Source organism: Microtus ochrogaster (genome assembly GCF_000317375.1).
Source record: "Microtus ochrogaster isolate Prairie Vole_2 chromosome 6 unlocalized genomic scaffold, MicOch1.0 chr6_random_2, whole genome shotgun sequence".
Taxonomy (NCBI): Eukaryota; Metazoa; Chordata; class Mammalia; order Rodentia; family Cricetidae; genus Microtus; species Microtus ochrogaster.
Window position 1 is genome coordinate 4,724,385 of NW_004949095.1, and position 12,174 is coordinate 4,736,558.

Genomic DNA, 12,174 nt, shown 5'->3' on the forward strand with positions numbered 1-12,174 from the left:
CTTCCCGGTAAGCGCACCTTGGGGTGCTACACACAGATGATTAGAAATGGGCTAAATTAATATGTGAGAATTAGCCTAGAAGAGAATGGGTCAAGCAGTGTTTAAAAGAATACAGTGTCCGTGTAATTATTTCGGGGCATAAGCTAGCCGGAGGCAGCCGGGGCAATGGGGACGCAGCCCCGCCACTCCTATTACTACAGTTGCCTTCCACAGAAATATCTGAGTTGATAAAAATGCCAGTCAAGGACAAAGGACCCTCATGTTCTAGGAGTTGTGGCCTAAGAGTCTTAGGTTGGGTTTGGAGAACTCAGATGCAGAACATGATACCCTTGCCCTATTGCCAGAGCTGTGACTGAGAAACCAAGAGGGGGTGCTTCGGGAAAGTGAGTCAGGACTGACCTTCCTGAGGGGCCTATGGGGAACACACTGGCCTGAGCCCCATGCTGAGAGAAAAGCCTCTGCTCTGTGAAGCGATGACAGGGAGGGCAAGAGCAGCAGCTTCTCTGGCTGCCCAGCTGAGGCCAGGTTCCCAGGAAACATCAAGGGGTGACATCAGCCTGCACGGAGCTGCAAGTCTCCACCGCAGCATGTGCTGTGACCTGAGATATGGTAAGGGCCACCATACTGGTTTTTGTTTTGGTCTGGTTTTGGTTTTTGGTTTTTCAAGACAGGGTTTCTCTGTAGCTTTGATGCCTGTCCTGGAACTAGCTCTTGTAGACCAGGCTGGCCTCAAACTCACATAGATCCGCCTGCCTCTGCCTCCCGAGTGCTGGGATTAAAGGCGTGCGGCTGCCATCTTACTGTTGAATCTCCCTAAACATGGCTCCTCCCAGTCATTGATCTGACTGTGGACAAACTCCAGCTTCAGGGCTTCAGGCACTCAAGGGTCAGTTCCCCTGAGCCCAGAGTCTGAGGAGAGACAGGAGACAACGGAAAGCAGGCCAACTCTGCAAGTCCTGTGGCTCTTGCTTCTGCAGCTTGTAAAGCATAGGATGACGAGGAAGTGTGCACCTCAAACGACAGCCAAGCTCACCAGCCATGCTCCAGGCAGAGATGACTGAGTTCACTACCTGGTAAGGGCTTCGGCTGCTCTCAGTAACACAGTTTCATTTAATGCTTCACGGAGCCAGCAAGGTCTAAGGGTTTGGGGGCGTCAGAACTCTCACTGTGGAGCCCTGGTTACAGTTCTCAGGGGAGGCTGAGGGTTGGATGGGAGGGACCCTGAGAGACAGGCACCTCAGCAAGCAGCACACAGCCTTCAAGGTGCTGGAGGGGCACGCACAGGGCCGCACTGCTAGCGCTGCTCACTCTGCTCACCGTTTTGCTTGGCTGTCTCGTAGTCTTCCTTGCACACCAGCCGCCCATCCTCCATCAGGTAGAACTCGTCCCCTGTGGCCAGCTGCCGGTTGCAGATGATGCAGGCGAAGCAGTGCAGGTGATAAACGAAGTCCTGGGCCTTGCGGACCACCTGGGTTGGGGGGATGCCCTGCTGGCAGGCTGTGCATTTTGTGCCGAAGCGCCTGTCAGGACAGCAATAGAGAAGTAAAAACAAAAGGGTCGTGGTTGCAGTCTCTCCCGTTTACCAGCCCTCTCCTGTCCCACCGCCCCAGCATCCAAAGAGCACCAAAGCTTACAGTATTCTGGGCCTCCTGCTGGCTTCGTTGCTCTGTGCCCAGGGTGCCAGCACAGCAGGCAAAGGGATTAGATCAGAGCTAGAGTCTCAGTTCCCATCCCACCGCTAACATCCCAGGGATCCACAGAGGCGGAGGGCGGGGCTTCTGAGTGCCCCTCAGAGTAGGAAGTCACCCTTCACCTCCTGCTTTTCTCATCTTTGTGGTGCTTTCCAAAAGACCAGCCCGGCAGGGAACCCTGTGTGACCACTCAGTTCAGCACACACAGCCTTCATACAGTTTCCCATAGGAGGCGGCCAAGTGAAGCCAGTTGGGGGACAGCGCATGCCCGCATCCACACGGGCACTCAGGAGAAAACAGTCATCAAAGTGAGACTCTCCTAAAGACTTCTTCTTCTTCCTTCTGAGGCCCCCAAAACACACACGCGCGTGCACACACGCATGCATGCACACACGCACGCATATCGAGCACACAGGAAAACCCAAGGCTCTCCACACAGCCTGAGATGTCACCTTCCAGGTAGGCCCAGGAAGCAGCACTGCCAAACCCTTCCTATATTCTCCAGTAAGGAATCTGCAAATCTTCGGCAAAACCTGCTTTCAACAGCTTTTTGTTGTACCCCTTTCTGGACTGGCCCCAAGGCAAGAGGAAGCCAACCACTGCGCCCTTTACAAGGGCTCGCAAGGGAGGAGAAATAGATACATGGTCCTTGAAGCCCATCTCCCCATCCCAGGCTAAAAGGCCCACAGAGCCATTGCAGTGGCCCAGAAGCAAGAGAGAAACACTAGAGCTGGGCAGCTGAGGGGGAGGTTGGCCACAGGTAATTCTTCCCAGTCTGGAAGGAAAGAAGGAGGGAGGCAGGAGGGGATGGGAAGCTGGGGCAGAGTTTAAAACAGCAATCAACCTAATTATTCATGACACTTCACACAGCAGAACTTTATCTTCTTCAGGATGAGAGACTTCGCCTAATGGATCGGGGGAAGGTTTGATTTTAATGGTCCTTTTAACTAATGCTTATAGGCAGCCTGATTTCCCCTGAAAGGACAGTACATATTTCATCCACATTAATACCAAATAAATTAATTATGGTCATGGCTATCATGATGAATCCCAGATTAATGCAGAATGATGGGTCTCTTATGCAGCAAGGATACCTGCTGAGGGGGCTGCATGGGCCCGCAACAGGCATGGACAGCTGTGGCTTCCACGGCACCCCACCAGGGACATAGTGTCCTGGAGAGAAGTGGGGGGTCTCCACATCAAGAGTAGCTTTCCAACGGCCAGTAGTGTGGTAGGGAGACTGCAAAGGGCTGGGTACGAGGGACGGAGGTCTGCCTCTTAGTTTAGAGAAAGCTAGCCCCTTACATGTAGCACCCCCAAAATGGTCAGCATCCTACCTCAGAGGGACCTGGGCTTTTGTCAGATTTTCATAGAATTGCAGAACCTAGAAGAGCAGTTCCTCTTTGCTGAATAACAAAATCAGAGGATGTTCACAGAGGGCTGGACTTGAGTGTGGAGAGCACAGTGCCAGGTCCACACCAGCCTCAACCGTCCAGAACGTGGGTGATGCCCAGGCTCCCTCCACAAGCAGCGAAGCTGCAGCGGCTCCTGGTTTAAAGGGAGAGGCAGGACAGTTCTATCCTGTATGTGCAAATGCCTGTGTGTCCCTGTGTGCACGGGAGTGGGGCAGGGAGGCAGACAGATTGAAAGCTTTTCCCATCCACCCCCAGTAATGAACAATGTCCCCCCACACTCGCCACAAACCCTTCCATGAAGTTCCAGAAGGAATGGGAGAGTGCACCCACGCCTGTGGACGAAGATGCTGGAGCAGAAGCCTCTCCAGGGAAGATGTCTCTAAGGCCAAGCCTTCCCAGGAGAAGAGGGCTGAGGGGAGACCCCAGAGCAGAGCAAGAGAGAAGGACCATAGCAGCCTCTCCCATGAGAAAGCCGCTTCCCCTGGCCTCTAAAGAGCAGACAGGCTTTCAGTAGCCAAAAGCCCAACTGATGCGAGCAAGAGACGTGAAAGATAACGCAGGATAAATTTAATCTCATCCCGACAGTGATTCATGCCCGAGGGTGCAAGTGCACAAGGAAAATGAAAAATAAATGGACTTGCCCACTAGCGTTTTTTTTTCCAGCCATTGGAGCAATTTTCCTGATTGTGGGATTTATACCAGTGGTAAGTGGAAGCTGCCCCTGGCTACCTTTTTCTCCTGAAGTACAGCCAACAGGATCCTTGCCAGGGGCACTTTGTGCACTGCCTGGGTCCTGGAGCTCTCCTGGCCTGTCCTAGCCCCAAGGAGCGTTCCAGTCACAGCCAGTGGCCCCGGAATAAGTGCCCTGGGGGGGGGGGGGGGGGAGGTTGGGGGAGATGAAGACAATGGTCTCGAGTGTGCAGTCTCTGACCAGCCATAGTCACAGGTGAGGAAACCGTGGTAGGTGACACCACTCTCACGTCACCAGCCATAATACAACACACGGCCATGTTTAAAATGGCTGGAAGCACAGCTGCTAGCTTCACTGGCTGAACAGTAGTCTGGCCAGTTTTGAAGGGTGCTGGGGTGAAGGAGGAGGTGGACACTAGCTAGGGAGCATGGCTTCTGGGGGACTCTACAGGCAGCGATCTACTGTGTGTAGGCACTGCCCACTCCACAAATCCTGCACCCTGGCCTCACTCTCTATAAGACCCTTCCTGCCAGCTGTGCCCAACTAAGCCTCCTAGGACGGCCACTTTCCCACAGACAGCAGCTAGAGCTCATCCAAAGTGAGCACAGAAGCGGCTTCACTTGGGGGCAGAGAGCGTGCCTACCTTTCCCAAGACCCTAGGCTGAAACAGTGCCCCAGAGATAAAGGAATGCAAGGGAAGGATGTGCTGATGGCTCCCCACCTGTTTGTCCTTATCCTCGCCCAGCACGTGCAGGGGAGCAACAAGACTTGCAGACCAGATGAATGGACAGGCAAATGAATGAATGAACTCCTGAAAGGTGCCCAAGTAGCCAGGGAGGAGCAGCTCCCAAGAGCAGAACGGTTCCCGTCAAAAGCTTTCCTAGCGAGGACACAGCGTTCCACGGTGAAACACAAAACGTGAAACTTATCATCCACTGTCATTGGCATCACCTTCATCCCACAGACGGCTCCAGAGTGGCCAAGCTGAAACATGGGTATTGTGATGCCTTGTAACAAATAGGAAACTGAGGCACAGAGAGGTAGCATGCCGGCTCCCGCTCACACCAACAGCGAAGGAGAGAATGAGGATTTGAACTCAGCACTTCCAAAGCCACACAGGTTGCACACAACTGGCAGCAAAGGCAGCAGACACAGACTTGGTGTCTGGGATTGCTTGATCTGGCTTGGCTACCTGATTGATTGAGAGACACCTGGGAGATTAGTGTGGCCCACTCTGGCTGTGTCCATGAAGGTGCGTCCAGAGAGGACTAAATGGGGGCGGGGGCGAACCTCCCCTAATGGAGTGTCTCTCTCCTATTGGCTGGGGTCCAGGGTGGAATAAAAGGAGAAAGGCTGGAATGCGGGTGATTGCTCCATCTCTCTTCTCTGCCTCCTGATCAACACAACGCCAGCTGCTCCTCCGTGCCTTCTACACCATGACACAGCCAACCAAAGCAGACCTTTCCGCCCTCGAGATTTTCTTCTCTCTGGTATTCGTCACAGCAACAGAAAACTAACACAGTACCCCTGACCAAAGCCCAGCCTGAATGCAGGACCTCATGCCCCTCCCACGTCCCCAGCAGCTCCTGTGCAGTACAATCCCCACCCCATCCTCACGCTTCCATTAGCCAGGGGCTGCTGTGGTACCCTTCACCCATCACACAACTCAGGGGCTAAGGAAGGGACAAAGACATCAGAGCCATCTCTCAGGGCTACCAATGACCCCAGGAAGAGCCAGGCCTTCTGTCCTAGTGCTTCACCTGAGTTCCTGTCTCTATCTGTCTACCCCTCTGACCTTGATGGGCCTGGCTGGGGCACTCGTCACAGCGTCTGGATCCTCCGGAGAGACATCAGCGGGCAGTCCTGCAGACTCAGAACTTCTAGATCGAAGGTCACAAAAGTCCTACACTACAGACACCCCACACTTGGACAGTTTTAAATGCTGTCACCTGACCAGATCCACACAGTTGTTTTGTGGTCCCTAGACATCAGTCAGCGCCCCCATTCACCAAGCTCCTGCTGTGTATCCTGCGTGGCAGAGCCTGTGAACCCACGAGCCACCGTTCCTCACAACCAGACCCTCAACTCAGGACTCTCTTCTTTTCCCACTCACTGCCAGCCCAGCACCCCCTACTCCACCCTTGGTCACTACAGCTCTTTGCTCAGCATCTAGACCAGGGCCTCTAGTGACATCACCACGCAAAACCTCCTGTTCTGCCTGTTTGGCACTTGATCTCCTCCTGAAGGTCTCAGCCTTCACCCGTCCTCAGCTGCTGGTTCTGATAGTCTACCCAAGACCTTGTCCCAGTCACCCCACTGTGGGATGCCAGACCCCTGTCCGCTAGGCACTCTTTCAAGAGGGCACTCTAGCACTGACTTCGGGACACAATGCCTTCATTGTCCCTGCCTCTACCTCTCAGGCCACAGCCCTGTGACCTCAGTAAGACTCCACACCCATCTGACTAACCCTTCCCTCATGCCCTCTGACTTTTCTGACTTCACTCCACCTTCACCTTTCCCCCACGCGCAGGGGTCTGGGCAGAGCTGAGGAAAAACACACCACCTCACCGTGTACACTCCCTTTAATCATACCCCAAGAGGACCCCAGAAATCAACACAGACCCTGATCTTCTGAAGAGGAGCCCTAGACACAAGTATTACCCCAACCATGTGTACCTCAACCCATTCTTCCACAGTACCGTGAGATTTCCCAGTCCTGGCTCCCTACAGATGACCTGGGCTTCTACTGTTCCCAGCCCACCCTCCCCGTGGGCACAGGGTGCCTGATTGGATTCCCCAAACAGCTGTGCCCTCTGCCTTCCACATCTACCAGTTTCCTTGGGCCTTCCCTTCCACACACAGGACACAGGACACTTTTTCTGATATTTGACCCTCATGGTCCCCAACTACCACCCATGTCTCCACTTCCCTTGAGAGCAGACTCCACACCCCACCTTCTACAGAGCTCCCAAATTCCTTTAGCCAACTCCTCAGAAGAGGTCTAGAGTTGACAACTCCCGTGCCCCTGGGACGGCTTCTCTTGAAGCCAGCCTGTCTGTGTGCTGCCTGCTCAATCACGCCTGCACTTGGCAACTCATGGATGGCCTCCTATCGGTAAATCCAGCGGTCCGTTCTCTTCCTACCTCTGGACACATGTCCCCTTCCCAGCAGGACCTGGGTTTCAAGACCGTGTGAAATAGCCACACAAGGGCCATTTACAGATGAGAAGGGGTCAAGGTGCCGCCACCTCACAGCTGAGGACCGCAGAGATGGGGTTGAATCCTAGAGCCCTCCCTCAGGGCTCCTCCCTCGCTCTTGGCTGCTGGGAGGCAGGTGGCCGGCACCAGGCCAGGCCTGGTTCAGCCTCTAAGGAGCAGAGCTGCCTCCTCACGGCGCACCATCCCAAGGAAACAAAATACTGCCTAACTTGATTTTATGCTTTAATTGCTCGGCGCTGATTTACAACGGGCTGTAGATTTTCTTCTCGGCTGACACTTCCCTACATGTATTTCTTTTATCTATCACCACACTTGACAGGTGAGTTGCTGATATTTACTGTTACTGTATGTACCAATATTTCCAACATATATCACCACCCACTCTAAAGCCACAGCCATGTCATGGGCACGCAAAGCTCCGCCTGCTATCTGGTCAGTCTGCTCCACACGTTAAAAGGGGGTTGCCTCCGGAGAAGGCTGACACCAGAGTACAGGAGAGTCTTGGGATGGGGACATAGCCCCTCTAACAGCGTTAGATCACAGTCACATTCCTGCGGTGCCAAGATTGCCCCATGATCTCGTTTTTTTTAACGTGTGTTTACAGTGGATGTGTCGTATGCACATGTGTGTGCACGTCTGAGGGGAGTGGTCATGCATTTGCTGTGCCTTGTGTGTGGAGGCTGGAGGGCAGTCTTGGATGTTAGTCCTTACCCATCACTTTATGTGGGGTACGGACTCTTTTTCTCTTCGTGGCTGCATATGCTAGGCCGGCCAGCGCTCGTCCAGGGGTTCTCACCACAGGTGTGCTGGGATTCCAGTATGTACTGCTACCCCTGGCTTTACATGGGTTCTGGGGATTTGAACTCGGGTCCCCATGCTTGCCCACCAAGTACTTTATCCACTGAGCCATCTCCTTAGTCAGTAATCTGCTTTTTATTTGGGTTTTATTATTATTGTTTGGTTTTTCTGAGACAGAATCTCAACTCACTGTGTAACTGTGGCTGGCCTTGAACTCACAGAGAGCTGCCTGCCCCTCTGCCTTCCAAGTGCTGGGATTAAAGGCATGTGCTACCGTGTCTGACAATTATTTAAACTATTAATGTGATATTTTAATTTTCTATGAAGAGCATGCAGCATTGCTATTCTGAGATGAATGTTACCGGAGAAGCCTTAGAACTAGTAGCTTAACCCAACTCCCTCAGTTAACAGAGAAGGAAACTGGAGTCCAGAGATGGGTAATAACCAGAAATGTCCAAGACCACACAGCTGAGCTAGTGAGAAGAGATTGGTGTGCCTGGGTCAATCTCCATTGTCACCTTCACTGGACTTGGAATCATCACGCAAGTGGATGTCTGGGCATCGCTAGAATGGTCTTTGTGGAGAGCTTTAATTGAGCAGGGAGGCCGCACCCTTCTAGCAGCTGGAGTCCCAGACTGAATAAAACCGAGGAAGTGGACTGAGCACCAACATCCATCCCCTGTGCTTCCTGACTTGCATGCTATGTAAGCAACTGCCTCCTGTTTCTCCTGCCATGACTGTCCTGCCATGACAGACTCTTACACCACAAGTCAAAATAAATCCATTTGTCCCCAAGTCGCTTTTATCAGGGTCACCACATCAAGGAGAAAGCTAAGGTCTACAAAGGCCACATGTCCTCTCTTGCCCTGCTGGAGTGAGACGTGCTTCCTAAGAAGCAATGGGGCACAGAGAATCTGTACCCCAAAAGCTTTCAGAAGCCAATCCTTTTCCCATCTGAGGTCCCCTTCCCCCCCTTGCCTCCTGAAACATCCAAGCTCAGCGTTCCTGGTCCCACAGTCTGGCTTTGCTTCACCTCCTGCTGAATCTCTGGCCAAGGTCACACCATGGTTGTCAGATCCAGTGTCTGGCCATTGCCCATATAATATGCACCAAGAAATGTCATTTGAATAACCCCATTAAAGTATTCGACTGCCCTTGTAGGTAGATGTTATTATTATTATTCCCCTTTCACCAATGGCAAGAACCTTATTTGGTCCACAGTAACCTTCATGTCCCATTCCTTTACCCTAGGCCTAAAAGAATCTTTTCCATCCGTGTTAGTCAGCCTGTGCCAAGAGGTTGGCTCAGCTGCTACCAACAACTGTAGGCAGAAGATTCACCTTGGATATTTGACTCTGGGCTCTGGTCCAGGCTATGACCAGTCCCATGGTGCCCCATGTATCTGTGCCCAGATAGTCGATGGACCTTACACGCTTAGCTTGTCTCCTGCAGCTAGAGATTGCTGATCTCTGAGTCCCAAACTACAGTGGTTTGGCAGACACTGGCAGATAGTGGAAAGGGAACTTGAAGACAGAGTGCCACCCGGTCCCTCGGGGTTGTAGGTTTTTTTTGCTTTTTTTTCTCTGCCCAGTGTTAGCAGAATCCAATCCTCTTCTGTTTCTCCCTCTCAGAGTGGGATTCTAGAGGCATAGAAAGTTCTCTGGAGAACAGAGTCACAAATCGGACACCAACTCTGACAGCCCTGGGGTGACCTTGGCCAGAGATTCAGCAGGAGATGCACAGACTGTGGAACCAGGAATGCCAAGCTTGGAAGCTTCAGGAGGTGGTGGGAGTTAGTGCATCAAAGAGGAGCCTGACAGGAAGGGATGGATGGGTTGAAGGAGGTGCAGGGGAAGGGCGGATGTCTGAGAGCATTGGTAGTGCAGAAGTGTGTATCAGGAACCTGTAGGATAGGGGCGGCAGGAATGACAGGGACATAGACCGCTGGGACTTGCCACCCAAATAGCCAGGCATGCAAGTGACACAGAAAATGAAATGGCTTGCTTGTTCTGCTGCTGGCCCTAATGCTGCCCACAGCTGCCACTCCTGGGTCACCCAGATCCACTATGCTTAGGGACCTTGTTTCCCAGTGCCATCTGCCCCCAGACTGATTTGCAACTGTTTAGTTAGACAGAGTCCCCCATGGCAGGAGATCCCGAGATGTGATTTCCACAGATGTCGGGAGGCTGGACTCTGGAGGGTGGACATAGGGCACAGCTGAACTCAGGGCTCTGGCTGGTTGGACAGATAATCCTGGGCTCATCACCACCTGATATATGGCTGCTGGTCCCCCGGGGGACCTGCTGGCCTAAGTAATTGCTTCTGTCTTGATTACTGGCTGTCACAAATGGCTGTGGTTTGGTCCCTCCAGTGTGTTCAAGTCTTACAAATGTCCATGCGCACAGGCACTATCAGGACCATCTGATCGTTACCTTAAAAGGTTTAATTTGTTTAGCAAGGGAATTAGGCTATAAACTATTCAGAAATTATGGAAAGCCACATGTCAAAGAGACCATCCTGCCTGCAGGTTCCTCAGTTTCCGATCTCTCTCTCCCTCTCCCTCTCTCTCTCCATCCCCTCCCTCGGTGTGTGTGTGTGTGTCTGTCTGTCTGTCCGTCCCCTGGCAAGTGTATAGTTATCAGAAATGCAAAAGCCTGGCCCCAGACTGCATCTACAACCATCAACAAGCCCCAGAATATTCTCAGCCTGCAGCAACAGGCTACTCCCACATCAAAACGGGATGCTTGCTCTCATGACCCAACCTATCACTGGACAGTTTCTGCCCAGAGCCCTGTCTGGCCCCAGGCTTTTTACAGCTTCAAACCCCAGCCTCTGACCCTAGAACAAGCCTTTCTCTTCCTTTCCTACCCATGCATGGACATCACTGCTCGTAATGTGAACTAGCTAGAGCTTGCTTCATCTTCCTCAGCCCTAACAATGACTCTGAAGGTCTGACTGATGTTCTTATTCCCGCTTTAGAGATGGTAAAGCGAGGCCCAATGAAGTCTGATGTTTCAAGTTCACACTGATCCTGGCTTAAAGCCTAACTCCTACCTCTTCTATGAAGCCCACCAAGGAGAGGGCAACCTCGTTTCTTAAATACAAACCTGTATTCTATGGGCTTCTGCTTTCAAATCAGATAAGGAACAGAGAGGCTCTGGTCACTGAGGGACTAAGTGGAGGACACCGGCCAAGACCTGTGCATAGCCAAGCAAAATCACCGTGGCAGCCAAACAGTCAGCATGCTGCAACACAGCGTCCTGGACTGCAGGGATAAATCACACAGCCCCAAGGACGCTGCCTACCTGCCCTTGGCTGACAGCCACCTGGAGATTGACTGGCTGGGGGAGGGACTGGCGAGGCAGAGGGAATGCTCACCCACCTAGCTCCCTGGAACTGTGTCCTTCACTCCTTGGGAGAACCCCTTAGCTACCTATCAGGGTGAAGGCCTCAGGATCAGGTAGGGATCCCCCAAAAGCAATACCTTTCAGATAGCCTCACAGCACCCTAGAAAGTCTGAGTCTGACACCCACAGCCCCTGACAGACCCCTGCTGGACCAGAGTAGCCTGAAGCTCCCCACATCCCATGACGACCTTGAAGTCTTCCCTTTGTTTTCCTGGACGCTGTCCACTCCACAGCCACTCTTGCTCTCTCAAACCACATCCATCAACAGACCAGTTTCTCTGTGGCTTAGCCCCTGACACACTGCTAACACCCTCCCCACTCTGCCACCCTCCCCGGACATGGACCACTCTAGACAGTTACAGGTCACCTCTACCAGATACCCTCAAAGCTGAAGGAGGGAGAATAGAAGAGGTGGGAGCAGCCCTGGCCCTGACAGAGGGGGCTCTAACAGCCATACCCTCCACATCAGGGCCAGGTACCCAGAAACAGTCACAAAAGCCCGAGTGTCTTGTGGACTTGGTTACCCACTACCTTCTCCCCACTTGAGAGGCCAGTGTGTGCTCTGACCCAGAGAAAGGCTGGGTGCTTGCTCTTTTGCTGACAAGTCGCTAGTAAAAGATAGGACAGATACCACCAAACTGCTTCTACAACTCCATTTTGCAAAATGACCCGATGCACCGTGGATCTTCTATAGCAAGTGACATCAGAATTCTGCCATTTCCTAAGAAAGCAACAAAGCCCAGGGATGCTAAGGGATCTGTTTGATGGCACCAGCCCAGGAACCCCGCTCCTAAAGCAGGGAATTCACCTTGGATGCATTGTGCTTCAGTTGGGGAACTCCCAGGGCTCCCAGTCGGGGCTCAGAAAGGCTCCCAAACCCCTGCCTTCCTCAGTCCCTGATACAAGGAGACCGGTTGAACACACGCTCTGGGAAGAACCTGCTTAACAAATGCAG

General features: G+C 52.7%; 1 protein-coding gene across 1 annotated transcript in view; it reads right to left on the minus strand.

The window, feature by feature from the left end:
• Lhx4 (LIM homeobox 4) overlaps positions 1-12,174 on the minus strand; it is a 42,641-nt gene that overhangs the window by 9,583 nt on the left and 20,884 nt on the right. Inside the window, exon 3 of the mRNA XM_005363893.2 lies at positions 1,318-1,520. Within this exon, the coding sequence (XP_005363950.1) occupies positions 1,318-1,520 (203 nt within the window). The remainder of the gene's footprint in view (positions 1-1,317; positions 1,521-12,174) is intronic.